The sequence below is a fragment of the Artemia franciscana genome, chromosome 1 (genome assembly GCF_032884065.1).
Source record: "Artemia franciscana chromosome 1, ASM3288406v1, whole genome shotgun sequence".
Classification (NCBI taxonomy): domain Eukaryota; kingdom Metazoa; phylum Arthropoda; class Branchiopoda; order Anostraca; family Artemiidae; genus Artemia; species Artemia franciscana.
The window spans coordinates 12,149,325-12,167,592 of record NC_088863.1 but is presented as its reverse complement, the minus strand read 5'-3'; the positions used below and the strand labels follow the sequence as shown (position 1 = coordinate 12,167,592).

Genomic DNA, 18,268 nt, shown 5'->3' with positions numbered 1-18,268 from the left:
TTGACCTGAAAAAGAGTGAATAAAAGTCAAAAATAAAAAGTCAAAAATAAAAAAGTCAAAAATAGCAACGATTTGCAAATCGGTAGGGTCAAACGTACAAATCAAACACTTGACCTGAAAAAGAGTGAATAAAAGTCAAAAATAAAAAGTCAAAAATAGCAACGATTTGAAAATCGGTAGGGTCAAACGTACAAATCAAACACTTGACCTGAAAAAGAGTGAATAAAAGTCAAAAATAAAAAGTCAAAAATAAAAGTCAAAAAGAGTGAATAAAAGTCAAAAATAAAGTCAAAAATAAAAAAGTCAAAAATAGCAACGATTTGCAAATCGGTAGGGTCAAACGTACAAATCAAACACTTGACCTGAAAAAGAGTGAATAAAAGTCAAAAATAAAAAGTCAAAAATAAAAAAGTCAAAAATAGCAACGATTTGAAAATCGGTAGGATCAAACGTACAAATCAAATTCTTGACCTGAAAAAGAGTGAATAAAAGTCAAAAATAAAAAGTCAAAAATAAAAAAGTCAAAAATAGCAACGATTTGAAAATCGGTAGGGTCAAACGTACAAATCAAACACTTGACCTGAAAAAGAGTGAATAAAAGTCAAAAATAAAAAGTCAAAAATAAAAGTCAAAAAGAGTGAATAAAAGTCAAAAATAAAGTCAAAAATAAAAAAGTCAAAAATAGCAACGATTTGCAAATCGGTAGGGTCAAACGTACAAATCAAACACTTGACCTGAAAAAGAGTGAATAAAAGTCAAAAATAAAAAGTCAAAAATAAAAAAGTCAAAAATAGCAACGATTTGAAAATCGGTAGGGTCAAACGTACAAATCAAACACTTGACCTGAAAAAGAGTGAATAAAAGTCAAAAATAAAAAGTCAAAAATAAAAAAGTCAAAAATAGCAACGATTTGAAAATCGGTAGGGTCAAACGTACAAATCAAACACTTGACCTGAAAAAGAGTGAATAAAAGTCAAAAATAAAAAGTCAAAAATAAAAAAGTCAAAAATAGCAACGATTTGAAAATCGGTAGGGTCAAACGTACAAATCAAACACTTGACCTGAAAAAGAGTGAATAAAAGTCAAAAATAAAAGTCAAAAAGAGTGAATAAAAGTCAAAAATAAAGTCAAAAATAAAAAAGTCAAAAATAGCAACGATTTGCAAATCGGTAGGGTCAAACGTACAAATCAAACACTTGACCTGAAAAAGAGTGAATAAAAGTCAAAAATAAAAAGTCAAAAATAAAAAAGTCAAAAATAGCAACGATTTGAAAATCGGTAGGATCAAACGTACAAATCAAATTCTTGACCTGAAAAAGAGTGAATAAAAGTCAAAAATAAAAAGTCAAAAATAAAAAAGTCAAAAATAGCAACGATTTGAAAATCGGTAGGGTCAAACGTACAAATCAAACACTTGACCTGAAAAAGAGTGAATAAAAGTCAAAAATAAAAAGTCAAAAATAAAAAAGTCAAAAATAGCAACGATTTGAAAATCGGTAGGGTCAAACGTACAAATCAAACACTTGACCTGAAAAAGAGTGAATAAAAGTCAAAAATAAAAAGTCAAAAATAAAAGTCAAAAAGAGTGAATAAAAGTCAAAAATAAAGTCAAAAATAAAAAAGTCAAAAATAGCAACGATTTGCAAATCGGTAGGGTCAAACGTACAAATCAAACACTTGACCTGAAAAAGAGTGAATAAAAGTCAAAAATAAAAAGTCAAAAATAAAAAAGTCAAAAATAGCAACGATTTGAAAATCGGTAGGGTCAAACGTACAAATCAAACACTTGACCTGAAAAAGAGTGAATAAAAGTCAAAAATAAAAAGTCAAAAATAAAAAAGTCAAAAATAGCAACGATTTGAAAATCGGTAGGGTCAAACGTACAAATCAAACACTTGACCTGAAAAAGAGTGAATAAAAGTCAAAAATAAAAAGTCAAAAATAAAAGTCAAAAATAAAGTCAAAAATAAAAAAGTCAAAAATAGCAACGATTTGCAAATCGGTAGGGTCAAACGTACAAATCAAACACTTGACCTGAAAAAGAGTGAATAAAAGTCAAAAATAAAAAGTCAAAAATAAAAAAGTCAAAAATAGCAACGATTTGAAAATCGGTAGGGTCAAACGTACAAATCAAACACTTGACCTGAAAAAGAGTGAATAAAAGTCAAAAATAAAAAGTCAAAAATAAAAAAGTCAAAAATAGCAACGATTTGCAAATCGGTAGGGTCAAACGTACAAATCAAACACTTGACCTGAAAAAGAGTGAATAAAAGTCAAAAATAAAAAGTCAAAAATAAAAGAGTCAAAAATAGCAACGATTTGAAAATCGGTAGGGTCAAACGTACAAATCAAACACTTGACCTGAAAAAGAGTGAATAAAAGTCAAAAATAAAAAAGTCAAAAATAGCAACGATTTGCAAATCGGTAGGGTCAAACGTACAAATCAAACACTTGACCTGAAAAAGAGTGAATAAAAGTCAAAAATAAAAAGTCAAAAATAAAAAAGTCAAAAATAGCAACGATTTGAAAATCGGTAGGATCAAACGTACAAATCAAATTCTTGACCTGAAAAAGAGTGAATAAAAGTCAAAAATAAAAAGTCAAAAATAAAAAAGTCAAAAATAGCAACGATTTGAAAATCGGTAGGGTCAAACGTACAAATCAAACACTTGACCTGAAAAAGAGTGAATAAAAGTCAAAAATAAAAAGTCAAAAATAAAAGTCAAAAAGTGTGAATAAAAGTCAAAAATAAAGTCAAAAATAGCAACGATTTGCAAATCGGTAGGGTCAAACGCACAAATCAAACACTTGACCTGAAAAAGAGTGAATAAGAGTCAAAAATAAAAAGTCAAAAATAAAAAAGTCAAAAATAGCAACTATTTGAAAATCGGTAGGGTCAAACGTACAAATCAAACACTTGACCTGAAAAAGAGTGAATAAAAGTCAAAAATAAAAAGTCAAAAATAAAAAAGTCAAAAATAGCAACGATTTGAAAATCGGTAGGGTCAAACGTACAAATCAAACACTTGACCTGAAAAAGAGTGAATAAAAGTCAAAAATAAAAAGTCAAAAATAAAAAAGTCAAAAATAGCAACGATTTGAAAATCGGTAGGGTCAAACGTACAAATCAAACACTTGACCTGAAAAAGAGTGAATAAAAGTCAAAAATAAAGTCAAAAATAAAAAGTCAAAAAATAGCAACGATTTGAAAATCGGTAGGGTCAAACGTACAAATCAAACACTTGACCTGAAAAAGAGTGAATAAAAGTCAAAAATAAAAAGTCAAAAATAAAAAAGTCAAAAATAGCAACGATTTGAAAATCGGTAGGTCAAACGTACAAATCACACTTGACCTGAAAAAGAGTGAATAAAAGTCAAAAATAAAAAGTCAAAAATAAAAAAGTCAAAAATAGCAACGATTTGAAAATCGGTAGGGTCAAACGTACAAATCAAACACTTGACCTGAAAAAGAGTGAATAAAAGTCAAAAATAAAAAGTCAAAAATAAAAGTCAAAAAGAGTGAATAAAAGTCAAAAATAAAGTCAAAAATAAAAAAGTCAAAAATAGCAACGATTTGCAAATCGGTAGGGTCAAACGTACAAATCAAACACTTGACCTGAAAAAGAGTGAATAAAAGTCAAAAATAAAAAGTCAAAAATAAAAAAGTCAAAAATAGCAACGATTTGCAAATCGGTAGGGTCAAACGTACAAATCAAACACTTGACCTGAAAAAGAGTGAATAAAAGTCAAAAATAAAAAGTCAAAAATAAAAAAGTCAAAAATAGCAACGATTTGCAAATCGGTAGGGTTAAACGTACAAATCAAACACTTGACCTGAAAAAGAGTGAATAAAAGTCAAAAATAAAAAATCAAAAATAAAAGTCAAAAAGAGTGAACAAAAGTCAAAAATAAAAAGTCAAAAATAAAAAAGTCAAAAATAGCAGCGATTTGCAAATCGGTAGGGTCAAACGTACAAATCAAACACTTGACCTGAAAAAGAGTGAATAAAAGTCAAAAATAAAAAGTCAAAAATAAAAAAGTCAAAAATAGCAACGATAATAAGTCAAAAATAACATAAAGTCAATAACAGTCAATAACAAGTCAAAAAATAAAGAATAAAAAGTTAAAAATAGCAACGATTAAACTAGTCTAACAAAGATTATATCTACGAAGAAGATTCTTTAATTACGCTTATATTGTCCTTTCTAATATTCAGAAAAAGAAAATACAACGATGAAAAGCACACACGAAGATTAGGCCAGTTATAAGACTTAATCCATGTTTACTATTCCTCTGTGTACATGTCCGGATCTTCTTAAAGTTTCCCATTTTGACTGTTTTTACTTTAAAAAAAAAAAAGACAATGGAGCACGGAAAACATAATACTTTAGAAACTCAATTTTTCAGCCATCATATGCTGAAAAGCATAAATATACTTTTCAGGAAAAGGTATATAAATACAAGATTCGTTCAAAAATTAAGCTAATTATAAGAACTAATCTATTTTCAGACATTTTGCCCTTTTTCTTTACAAAAAAGACTTAAGAAACTTGTGAAATATACATAGGACAGACCATCCCCCCCCCCCCAGAACCTTCACAAAAATTTCTAGATTTTTATAGACAATTTTTTATATCTCTTGCCAGATAAATTCAACAGCACAGAATATAAGTTATTATTCTCAGCACCGTTGGTCCCCTCAATACCGTCTCAATTTTAATTAGTTCTTATTTACCAAATATATTCCACAATACAGCATATAAGCTACTCTTCTCGATGTTACTTATCCCCTTGATCGCGTCTCGATTTGACGTAACTTGAACGCATTCTAAAGCAACAAATAAAGTCATCAAAATTATAGGAAATTTAGAACTGAAATCCAGACCCAGAACTAGATTCCAATAAAGTTTATTTTAAGAAACTGCAAGAAAATCATAGTTGTAGCAGTAAAGTGCAAATCGAGCCCCATATATACGAAATTTTAAAAATACCTATTGAAAGAAAAAAAACTATCTAGTTAGAAAAGTCGACCCTACAATCTTGCCCTTTCAAGTTTTGGCATAGAATGTACAACTCTGTATAAATATGTTAATATACAAGTGTATTAGCCTTTATTCCACAAAAATTGCTTTTCATGAATAGTTGCACCAGATTCTTTTATGTTCTGAGCCTGAGTTTCAGCCTTGTTATTTTACTTCTTCACATGCTTAAATTTGATCAAATTATTGCTGTTCTTTTTGCAACACAATAAAATCAATTTGGTCTTATGTTATTAAACACTAAATTAAATTATAATTAAAACGAAATTACCAGATTAGACCTGAAAGATATTATTACCTGATCACCTAAGCAAGGCTTATGAAAGCTGTGATTACATTTGAACATCACAATATCCATTAATTTTTTTTCATCCTGCATTATCAGCCTCTGAGAACACGAGTGACAGGTTGATATACCTAAAAAATGAGAAGAGGTAGCATAAGTTCCCAGAAGGGGGGGGGGGGGTAATGATGCACTGCAATAGTAATTTCTCTTTTTCACAATATTTATTTAGTTTTTTTGTCCGCTTTTTTTACTACTCGATTCTCCGTTTGTTAACTGTTGTTCTACAAAGAGAAATAAATAAAGATACAAAGAGAAATAACAAATAACAAAGAGCAAATTCAAGAGCATGATCAAAGATGAGAATGACAAAGTAGTGGCAATAAAGAAATGGCAACAATAATTACAGTAAACTACTGTTTGATTAGCTATTTTGAAAGCATCTTTGCGCAGACATCAGCCATACCATTAAAAACATATTTGAGATAGCCCTACACTTTAAGATAGTCACCATTTCAGTAGGAGGCTTTCCCCGGCCACTCAAAGCATCCCTAGGGAAGTGGATAGGGGAAAACTCTACAGATATTTAGGCTACCTCCATAGGAGGCGCTGACCGAAGGGGTACCTAATCTCTGTGGGTCCAAAATTGAAACTGGGGCAACCTAGCCCAGGGTTACAAATAAGGAAGGCTTCTTGGATGTACATCTGAGAGAGAGCACCTGCGTGTGGACACATCCCAGCAGTTACACACCTTCCCTCAGCAATGGGTTAAATTGATCGGTGCCGCAGAGCACCGTACGGGAAAATCTCTTCTTAGAGGAACAACTGTGTAGGGAGATTATCCAAAGCCCTAGAAAATGGCCTCCGGTAAGGGTAGAGTGGAATTGCTGGCCGCTATCCCAACAAAAAGCCACGAAACTATTTCTTTTTTATGTAACAATAAAATGACAAAAAACACAATAAGAACTTGTTCTACCGTGTCCGGGGCAACAGACGATCTGACATCTAAAGTTATGAATTGCAGAAATGATTTTATTGGTGATGATGATGATACTGATTTCACTACAGCATCCAGATTTGATCAATCAAATCGTGCTCACTCAAATTCGTCCGATTTCCTCAGTTATTCATACAATGAGATACAATAAGGGCTATAATGGGCTAACAAAAACGAAAAGAATAAAAAACGACAATGGAAAGGAAAAAAGGAAAAATAAAGTCGCGGAATGGAAACAAAAATGAAAATCCTTGTCATCAAAGGATATACAGTAATATGCAAACTAACAGCAGAGCCTCATCTATCCAATCTTGTTAACATAACTCTTTTAACACTTTGTTTTCCCTCTTTTAGTAGCATTGTAACTTCTGATGCGGTTTCTTTGGCACCAAAAAATCAGACCCTACTCGACCCCCCCCCTTACATTGTATCTTTCACATAAAAAAAAGATGCATATCTTCATACTTCTTCCGTATAGTTTCTTGGGTCATCTTGACCCTGTGAATTTTTTTCCCACATCACAATCAAAACCCTTTTTTGATTTTGTATGACAATTATCTTGTTCTGATATAAAATATTACTATAATTTTGTTTATAAAAAATCATTCCTGGATGTCTCTTTCCTGAAAGCATTTTGACAAATTTCTGCCGAAATATACATGCATTTGAAACATAACGCTTAACATAACGCTTAGTAATCATAATTCAAAAAACATAACGCTTAGTAATGTCGTAAAATTGAGCTCCCCTTCCCCCTTTCCATGGGTCAAAACACTAAAAAGAGCATTTGCAGCCACAAATTTCCAAAAATTTCTAAAAATCGATCTCCAAGGATAGGAGATCGTTCAGATAAACTCTTGGGATGAAAAAACCCAATTGTCGAAGATTTTGAGACTGACATTTTATATTAGTGAATAATATGAAAGCTGATTTAATAATTGTCCTCGGATTGGGATAATTATTAATTAGCTGATTGCCCTTTGCCCTTGGATCTGAGAGAAAAACGTTTCAAGTTCAAGTTCTATTTATTTTCATAAAACAACAATAACAAAAACAATATCCCAAAGTACTCAATGGCCCGTTATTTGGGAAACGGCATACAATAAATAAAGAATCATAAAACTTGTCATAAACATACTAACCAACATCTAAATATAAATATATAAGGAAAAGATATCAACTCACAGGCAGTCCCCACGAAACAGCGACCCTCACATCACCCGACAATAAAATACGAATTAAAATTATCTGCGTCATCGAGGATACAACACCAACAAAACAACAACCCAAAAAAGAAAAAAAAACATAAGAAACATTTAATAAGAAGCCTTTGATAGGAAACTTTTCATCTGTCTCTTAAAGGAGCCAAATGTTCGTGACTGCCGGATCTCAGCTGGAACCAAGTTCCAAGCATGCCCCACAGTCACAGCCAGGCCGAAGTCTGAACGAACCGAGGGGCTAGCTGGAATCATCACATCCTCCCAGTTACGAACCATATAAAAATTTACCTCCCCTACTAGTTTGAGCAGTCCCGCAAAATAATATGAGAGATCTCCCTGGAAGTATTGACATGCCAACGAAGATAGAGATAAAACATAAATATCTTTAATCTTGAGGAGGTCAAGAGTAGTGTGTGTAGCAGACTGGAGAATTCTTGCCGCTTTTTCATGAAGATGGTGAATAGAAGCAAGGATTGAGGGAAATGTGGACATCCACACAGACGAACAGTAACATATATACGGGTAAATCAGAGGGAAGTATAAAAGAAGGAGGATAGGGAAAGGAAATAAACGTTTTAATTTTCGGATGATCCCAAGTCCACAGAAAATTTTCATTCTTATTATAAATGTTATAATCATTACAGTTTGTTATCAGAAAAGATGAAAAATAATAAAGATGAAAAAGATGAAATATAGTCACATAACAGCACCGCTCGATTGGTCTTAAATCTAAATTCCGAACTGTATGAAAATTTTAAGGATCCAGGTAGTTTGTGGTTTTACCTAAAGAGAATGAAAACTTAACAAGATATAGAACTTTAACAATTCAGCATAAGAAGGTAGAGATTAAAAACCATTTTTTCTGGGGGACAATTTTTGCAAAGAAAATTATCCTTGAATTTTCTTTCTTTTCAGATAGCAGCCGCAAGCGACGGGTACATAAATGGAAAGTAAAAAGGAGTTACTTAAAAAATAAGAATTAACAAAAATTGAAGTTCTTCATTTAAAGATTCACTGCATACTCCAACGTAGGGGAGGACGAATCCTCCATTATTTATTGAAGGACACTTACAGGAAGATTTTGAGAAAAATATTTTTAAATGCATACATCTCGAATCAAAATTCAAGTCTTGCCTTTGAAAAAATCCTGTCTACCCTTACAAGGAGGGTGGAGGTCCTACATATTTTTTTGAAGCACACAAATATGATTTACCTTTATATTCGAAGTTTTGTAGTAAAAAACCTACCTATGCAAATCGGAAACAGGGATCTTTCAATATTTGTTGAGTGTTCATAAAAGGAGCATTTTAGAATATATACTTTGTAATGCTTATAATTTTAATATGTTAACCCTAAAATATTGAAATTTTGCTTATTAGAAAAAATCTACATAAGCGGTGATAGAAATTCTCAAATCTTCTTAAAGGAGAATCGGAGGAAAACATGTGACAGTCACTTAAAGTGTAGCAACTTCTGGCAATGTAGCAACTGTAGGAGCTTCTAACGTCCGGCAACTTCATTAAAAAGTAGATAAATTCAATTATAATCATATATCTAATACAAAATTAACTTAAAGCTAATACGATTTATTAAGGTAAATATATTATCCTACGGTTAATATGTTCATATTTATACATAAAAGGTTTAATATAAAGTTAATAAGTTTATATAAATAGCCTAATATTCAATAGGAGCAAAACTGAAATTTCCCTGTCAAGACATCAGTAATTAACCTTTTTTAGAAGTGTTTTTTAGTCAAAATTCAGTCTACAAAATGTAGGGCTACGCTAACTTGGGAAAATCTTGGCAGGCTAAGTAGGCTGGTCGACTTTAATCTGGCAGGCCTACTGGGGATCATTTCTTTACCCTCCCCTATGTTTTAAAGCACGTGAAAAGACAAGTATGCTGCAGTTATGGGTCAAAGAAATTTATCAAACGCAAGATGGCGTTGGTGAATTTTCTGTTCAGCAATTGAGCTAACTTCTGTTTATATTAGTTTCCCATACTCTGTTGTTTTACCTTCAATGCAGAGACTAGACTTCTGAAGATTCATCAGCTTTTCCTGAAGATTGAAACAGTCACCAACTAACACTTTCTGACAGTTTTCTTCTAACTCAATCTAGAAAAAGAAGTAAAGAAAAAAGATTAACAGAAAAGAGAAAGGCGTGGTTAACATATCCAATGTTTGACAGTAAAGAAGGAATAAGGTCTTAATATTTTCACGAGAACAGCTATTTGTATAATCTGGCAATGTTTTAGCCTCCGTATGCGAGGTTTTTAAGAAGGATCTCTTTAATTAAAAAAACTACAAAGCAATGTCTAAAAATCACCTTTGGTTCGTTTGAGTCCCCCCCCCTCCCAGGAAAAGCCTCTGATGTTTTGCAGAGGCTACCGAGGCACCGGCTTCTAAAGTTCATAAGCTTTCCCTACATCTCAAAATAGTCCGCAATTAATATTCTCTGGCCAAAAAAAATGAACTGAATTGGAAATATATTCTAATTTCAACCATGAATTGAAAACAAAAAGGGCATAACTGATATACTTATTAGTTTCCATGATCTATTTTAGAAGCCCTCTTCCCCCCGCAACACGCACAGGAAAGGCCTCTCATATTTTGCAGCATCTCGACTTCTAAAAGTTCACAAATATTTCCTGGATCTTAGAACAGTCAGCAACTAGAAAGCTTTCTTCCAATTAAATCTAGAAAAAGAATAATACATAACTGAGCATTAATTAACTGAAAATAGAAGGGCGTATCTGAAATACTATGCTGAATAATAAAAAATACACCTGACTCAAGTATATTGATCACCTTGAATCAGGTGATCTTGAATCAGGTGACCTTTATATTATCACCTGACCTGAATCTGGCCTGAATCAGGTGACCTTTATATATTTATATTATATATTTTAATAAAGGTGACCTTTACATTATCACCTGACCTGACCTGAATCAGGTGACCTTTATATATTTATATTATATATTTTAATAAAGGTGACCTTTATATTATTACCTGACCTGACCTGAATCAGTTGACCTTTATATATTTATATTATATATTTTAATAAAGGTGACCTTTATATTATCACCTTGAATCAGGTGACGTACCTGAGTCAAGGTAAGTTGACTTACCTGAATATTTGACTTGCTTCGAGATACAATACATACAAATTAATTTCTATTTGAGCTAGCTACTTGAACAGACTTGTCTTAAGCCTGGCATGTTCATCCCACATTCAGTGAAGTACGCAGCCCCATACAATCCTATAATACGATATACATCACATAAGTCCTTTTCACGCAACCATATACAGCATATTCGACCTTCTTCGCACGCAGGAAAGTTTCAAGAGTTGTTATCTTTTTTTTCACTGCTTTTCTTAAAATGACCTTGAACTTCCGTAAATGAATCAACGGAAATATATGTCCATATATTTCTGCAGTTATTTTGTAATTATCAAAGTGAAAATACAAAAAATATAAACAAGGAGAAGTATATCGTCAGAGGAAACGAGATTCCCATTGAAACATAAACCAAACCAAGATTGAGATTAAATTCAAGGTGCTTCTTAGATAGGGGGAGGGGGTTAAACCTACTTAGAGAACCACATCCCTGAGAAGTGCCTATATACAGAACTAAAAGAGGTTAAGCCAAATAAACTGGCCTTTCCGATAACAATTGAGACTGTTCACAATTCTCCAGACAGTGAGCAAGTCAACTACCTTGAAGGATTTATTGTCTTTGTCCAAAGAAAAATTCCCCAAGTCCAAAAATACGCTTAACTAACATCATTAGATTATCATTAATCTACCTCTATTATATGGACTCAAACACCTGCTGGACTACAAAACCTAGATAGGGCAAAGAACTTTTTACCGTGTTGAATTTTTCTTTCATTCACTAATACCCATTTAGCTGTTATGTTCCGCATAAAAATCTTAATTGAATTATCATGCATAGAAGGGCAAATTAACAATACTAAAAAGGCTTAGTAAAAGCCTTTATCCAGCAGCTGTGTCGAACCCGTAAGTTCTGCTTGTTCCGCTGTATAAGTCTTACAAGTCACGTGACAGAAATGGGTGGCTACTCCATGGTGGGGAGCATATATAAGGGAAATCCCACGAATATTGTACCGAAGAAAACGAAAAATTCACCGTTGACTTTAAAAAGGCGCGGGAACGTATTATTTTTATTCTTTTTGAATTCTAAATTTTGAGGAAACTAAAACATTACGACTGTCAAAGATATAAAACAAGAGCTAAGAGCTCATAAGGCACTTGTGACGAGGTCAGAAGAGCCAAAAGACAAGATCTCACATGGCATGAGCTCTAGCAAAATACTAAGAATCAAAATATTGATTTAAAAGGAAAATCAGAGGCTTAATGCCAGTCCGGATTTAAAATAAGAGCTCTGAGACATAAGGTCCTTCTAAATATCAAAAATCTTTAAGATCTGATCACCACTCGAAGGTTGAAAATACTTCGTTTTTTTCTAATTTTTCCTCTCCTTTCTGCCTCCCAGATGGTCGAATCGGGGAAAACAACTATTATCAAGTCAATTTGTGCCGGTCTCTGACACGCCTACCAATTTTCATCGTCCTAGCCCGTCCAGAAGCACCGAATTCGCCAAAGCACTGGACCTCCCTCTAACTCTCCCAAAGAGAGCGGATCCAGTCTGGTTACGTCAATCACGTATCTACGACATCTGCTTATTCTACCCACCAAGTTTCATCCCGATCTTTCCACTCTAAACGTTTTCCCAGATTTCCGGTTTCCCCGTCCAACTCCCCCCAATGTCATCAGATCAGGTCGGAATTTAAAATAAAAGCTCTGAGACATGAGTTCCTTCTAAATATCAAATTTGCTTAAGATCCGGTCGCCCGTTCGTAAGTTAAAAATACATCAATTTTTTTAATTTTTCCGAAATAACTCCCCCCTACTCCACCAAAAAGATCGGATTCAGTCCGGTTATGTCAATCACGTATCTAGGACTTGTGCTTATTCTTCCAACCAAGTTTCATCCCCATCTCTCCATTTTAAGCGTTTTCCAAGATTTCCCATTTCCCCCTCCAACTCACCCCAATATTACCGGATATGGTTGGGAGTTAAAATATGAGCTCTCTGACACAAGGTCCTTTTAAATATCAAATTTCATTAAGATCCGATAACCTGTTCGTAAGTTAAAAATACCTAATTTTTGCAATTTTCCCTCTCCCTCCAACCCCCCAGATGGTCGAATCGGGGAAACGACTGTTATCAAGTCGATTTGTGCAGGTCCCTGACACACCTACAAATTTTCATTGTCCTAGGACGTCCAGATGCACCGAACTCGCCAAATCAATGGAAATCCCCTCCAGCTCCCCCAAAGAGAGCGGATCTTCATACTTCTTCCGTATACTTTCTTGGGTCATCTTGACCCTGTGAATTTTTTTCCCACATCACAATCAAAACCCTTTTTTGATTTTATATGACAATTATCTTATTCTGATATAAAATATTACTATAATTTTGTTTATAAAAAATCATTCCTGGATGTCTCTTTCCTGAAAGCATTTTGACAAATTTCTGCCGAAATATACATGCATTTGAAACATAACGCTTAACATAACGCTTAGTAATCATAATTCAAAAAACATAACGCTTAGTAATGTCGTAAAATTGAGCTCCCCTTCCCCCTTTCCATGGGTCAAAACACTAAAAAGAGCATTTGCAGCCACAAATCGGGGAAACGACTATTTCTAATTTAATCTGGTCTGGTCCCTGATACGCCTGCCAAATTTCATCCTCCTAGATTATCTGGAAGTGCCTAAACTAGCAAAACCGGGACCGACAGACCGACAGAATTTGCGATCGCTATATGTCAATTGGTAAATACCAAGAGCCATAAAAAACGGAAATGAAGTCACTTGTCTACCAAAAAAAAATGTAAATGCTTGGTTTTTCTAACATAAGGAAATTTTGCTTTTCCAACCCCAAGCTATGGAAAATTTCTTTTTTCCTTTTTGCACAGTATGTCTCTCGTTCTCTAGTTCTTAACACCTTTAAATTTCATTTAATTAGCAGGAAGACCACAGATAACAAATTTTCCACTCTCAATTCAAAAGATATTTGATTTATATTTGACAATTCCAGAAAAAAATTTCGACACCTAGGTTGCAACCTCCCCCCCCGGAAAGGCATTTTTAAGCAAGTGAAACAAATATTGGTTCTAACCTGTATTGAAAAATCACGCAGGATCTCGACAAGAACATTCCTCAGACCAGGGATTTCGGTTTTGGGTCCAATTCTCTCAATCAGACTCTTCGGGTCTATTTTGGTTCCAGTCTTGTGTAATATTGCTAACACAAAGTCAGGGTTGTCAGTTGCATATCCTAGTAGCTGGTCCCATAATTCTCTATCGTCATGTCTTTGGCAAAATTCAATAGCTTGGTCAATATCCCTAAGTCTTGTCACTATCATATCTAGTGCGTCGCGGATATTCCCCATACGATCTAGAAGCAAAATAAATGAGTCAATTCAAACAGAGGATACTCAGACCCGTTTCTGAGACGAAAAAGAACCAATGGGAATAAATCAAAGTAATTTAAATTAAAGATATTGGTTTTAAGAGGGAGATATCAAAAATTGAATAGAAATAAAATAAAATAATTAAATAGAATAGCCAAAATATTAAATATAACAGCCAAGGTTCATGGTGTTTTTTTTTTCACAGTTAAAAAAAAGTTTGAAAGAATAGGAAGATAAGTCTGCAAACCAAGATTAGAATTTTGGAAGCTACAGCAATGACAGTGGTCAAATATGGCTCAGATGCACGGACACTCCAAAAAGCGGATGAAGATTTGCTAGATGTTTTCCAGAGAAATTGCCAACGGACTGCTCTAGGAACCCGGTTGGCTAACCGTATTTACAATAGTAGGCTCAACGAAAAACGAGGTTCAATCTCCACTTTCTAGGGCTATAATGAAAGAACGGTTGAGATGGCTAGGGCACGTTCTGCGAATGAAGGATGACACATTGCCGAAAATTGTCCTTTTTGGCCAACCGTCTAGGGCTAAACGGAAAGCAGCTCGTCCTCATTTGGGGTGGGGGGGGGGGGTGTCATAAAGAAAGATATAAAGGAAATGGGAACTTCCTCGGAGAGTGTTAAGAGGGAAGCTTTGAATAGATTGGGATGGAGGAGGAGCGTGCGTAGTTGCCTTGACCTCGGGCGGCTTGGTGCTGCAGTGAGTAGTTAATAGTATCAAAAATAAAATAAGGAGAATCAGAAAAAAATAAAAATAGGAGGAGGGGGTCATGAAAAATTCATGAGAGAAAACTTTAATAAAATGAAAAGTGTGATTCACGAATAAACTTGGTACAATCACTCGAACTTAAAACAAGATTAAAGATGCTGCGTTGAGTTGGTGCCAAAACTGTAACAGTTCAAAACCGAAATACACCAAAGGTAACTTCGGTTTTATACCAAAATAAAGTCAAAGTTACCTATAAAACCAAAATACAAATGCACGTTTTTTTTCACTAGTAAGTTACCAATTACCCTAAAACACCAAATTACCAAATTAATTGGCCAAAATTCATTAAGTTAGCAATACAACTGAAATACACATACTAGTTTTTTGTTTTGTTTTTTTACATTTCCTGTCTTGTGTTTTATTTTCCAGGTTAAATCTAGTAAGTTCTTTGCCTGTCGTCAACCAACTGGGATAACCGTGAAGGAACGCAGCCAAAAAATACTAAAGATAAGTAGCTCTTTATATCACACCCTTTAAGATGGGTTTAAACCCCGAGTCCTATCCCAACATGAAAACAAATTTGAGAAAGTTCTATATAAAACTAAAACAAAGCTTTCATGAAATTTCTTTGTATTAATGTCAATACAAGATAAAATATTCGCAAATTTCTTAAAGCCAGGGTGGCCACCCGGTGAGAAAAAAAATCACTAGATATTAGTGATTTTTGGTTGATGTAGCGATTTTCTTCAATAATCTAGTGATTTATGTGTTGGTTTAACGATTTATTTTTTGTTTGGGCAATATAAAAATTCACTAGAAATAGTGATAAATCACTAGGGGTGCCAACCCTGCTTAAAGCTTTCTTACAAAAACTGACAACACATCTCGTAGTTAATTTTGAAACTAGTGTTTCTGGTAAAGATTTAAAATATGTGATTCAATACCACATAAATTTGCCACGTATGAAATTACCACATATGATATTGAATGTCATAATAAATGACGATACAATGAACGAATCCTCTAGGATTCGGGGCTCCTGATTGGTACTAATTCTTCTTCTTTTCTTGTGCAGGATCAGGCATTTTTCCGCCACACTTGGCATCAAAATTCAAATTTTACCTTGGAATTATTTTCACCATAAACTTTCCACACTCACTGGGACATAGTATTAATGTCCCAGTGAGTGTGGAAAGTGTGAGTGTGGACAAAACTTAGTATTAATTATTCAACAACAAAAACTCATTACATCGCTGAGCCATGACATTCCCTGAGGGGGTTACAACCACGAAACACCCCGCGAGACCAACAGAGCAGCATTAAGGAGGGTTATTTTCTCGGTTACATTTACCTCAAGACACATCATTTATCAAGCGCCTTGCAGCGCTCGAAGGTTTGAACCATAGTCCTAGAGTTTGCAGGTGCCGCTTTATTAACTGCGCTGTCGCAAGGTAGACTACTTCATTAGATGCAAGTGAACTTACCACCGCTAAGTTTCAGGCTATTAAAGTAATAATCACATCAAAATAAAACAGTGTCGGCACCCCTGGATTCATATTAGTTCTTTCTCATGAAACCCGCGATTGCAAAAAGATCTTTCTTTTTGTTGTTTCAAAATTTTTTACTTTTTAGGGCAGTACCATGCTTAATCAGGATTTCTACGTTGAAGCGCGAAAATAAATAAGCGGAACTTATTAGCTTGATTTCAAAGCACTTAATAAAAGCTTTCTGCTTTGTCCACTTCTTGAAGAGGAGGAGGAAAAGTAAAAGACTAGACTGCCGGAGCCCCCGAAAAAAGATGAGCGGGAAGAACTTTCGAAAAAGGGCAGCATTGCCAAAACTTGCTATCTCAATGTACCCATTTTCCCACTAAAACGCGCTTTGAGCGCTTTTCTATAATCAATGATAGCATTGGAAATATTTGTTGTTTTTTTTGTTGTTTTTTTTTTTTTTGCAAAATTGTAAAAATGTTGCAAGCTTTACAACAAAAGATAAAACTTTATCAATTAAGGCTTTTTTTTAATGATTTAAGGCTTTTAAGGACTTTTAAGCTATTGTAAGTTTTACTGGAAAAGGGAGAGCTTTATCATTTAAGGATATTTAAGGATTTTTAAGCTATTGCAAGTTTTACGGGAAAAGAGATAACTTTATCATTTAAGGCTTCTTTAAGGATTTTTAAGGTTTTTAAGGATTTTAAATTTTAAGAATATAAGGCTTTTAAGGATTTTTAAGCTATTATAAGCTTTACAGGAAAAGGAAGAACCTTATTATTTAAGGCTTTTTAAAGGATATTTAAGGTTTTTAAGGATTTTTAAGGTTTAAGGTCTTTAAAAATATTCAGGATTTTGAAAGATTTAAGGATCTTAAAAATTTTTAGGCTTTCAACTGCAATAACAAGGAATGCTTTTTAAGACTTTGGATACATAATATAAACAATTTTGGCATAAAAACCTCGTTTCTGAAAACAAAAAAGCAGAGGAGAACAAATATAAAGATGCCTGCAGGTAAATGTTCAGAAGTCAAAAGCGATTATATTTAACAAGAGGAATGATAAATGTGAAAGTAAATTTTGGTTTAAGGGGGAGGAGATACAAGTTGTGGATAATATTAAGCATCTTGAATATATTTTTCAAAGTAATGGAAGATGAATTCTCATATAAAGGAAATGTTAAACCGGGGAAGAGCAGCAATGTTTACAATTTTCCGGAATAACATAATGGGAATAAAAAATTTGTCGTTGCATAAAAGGGTCTTTTTATCGAGAATAATGCCCATTCTACATTACAGAGCAGAGATTTGGGGGCATGACAGAGCGGCTCAGTTAGAGAGTATTCAATTACGGTACTTTAAGAGATTGCTTGGGCTGCATAGAACAACTCATTCCCAGTTTTTAAATGGCGATCTGGGTATATGGCCACTAATAAATTACAGACTCAATTACAAGTCTCAATGATTAAATTTTGGTTGAAAGTCATCCAGTTATTGAGTGACACGTTGCTTAAGGCAGCTTATGAAGATTTACTCCTGCAGGGGAAAAAAAGATCATGGCCACTAAAAATAAGATATTTTAGACAAAACAGGGTTTTCCTTTTTTTGGAATGAAGGTAGAGGGCCAACGGATATAAATGCAAATTGGGAGTATGAGAAGACAATATTAGAGAATCAAATGATTCAAAAATGGAGTGAGCAGATAAAAAAATCAGAAATAAACCCCAGATAAAAACCCCAAAATCAGTAATACTGCTCTAAAGGTGTCCTGTGGTGGCGCAGTGGATTTGACCTTAGCTTGGTAATACGGGACCCAGAGATCAAATCACGCTGCAGGAATGCACTGCAGGGCCGACGCAGGGACCTTAGTAGTCAAGAAGCGTCGTTAATTCTTAAATAAATAAATAAATAAAATCAGAAACATTGAAGTTTTATAAGGATGTTAAGGTGGTTTATGGGCAGGAATTCTACTTTAAGCTGAATTTACCAGCTAGATATTTGACGTTGT

General features: G+C 33.8%; 1 protein-coding gene across 6 annotated transcripts in view; it reads right to left on the bottom strand.

The window, feature by feature from the left end:
- The window catches only part of LOC136025710 (vacuolar protein sorting-associated protein 41 homolog), a 149,736-nt gene that overhangs the window by 18,969 nt on the left and 112,499 nt on the right, over positions 1–18,268 (bottom strand). For all 6 annotated transcript variants that reach the window (XM_065701694.1, XM_065701713.1, XM_065701720.1 and 3 more), the window contains 3 exons: positions 13,754–14,031; positions 9,559–9,658; positions 5,338–5,456 (listed from right to left, as the gene is read on the bottom strand). In XM_065701694.1, coding sequence (XP_065557766.1) covers positions 5,338–5,456; positions 9,559–9,658; positions 13,754–14,031 — 497 coding nt within the window. The remainder of the gene's footprint in view (positions 1–5,337; positions 5,457–9,558; positions 9,659–13,753; positions 14,032–18,268) is intronic.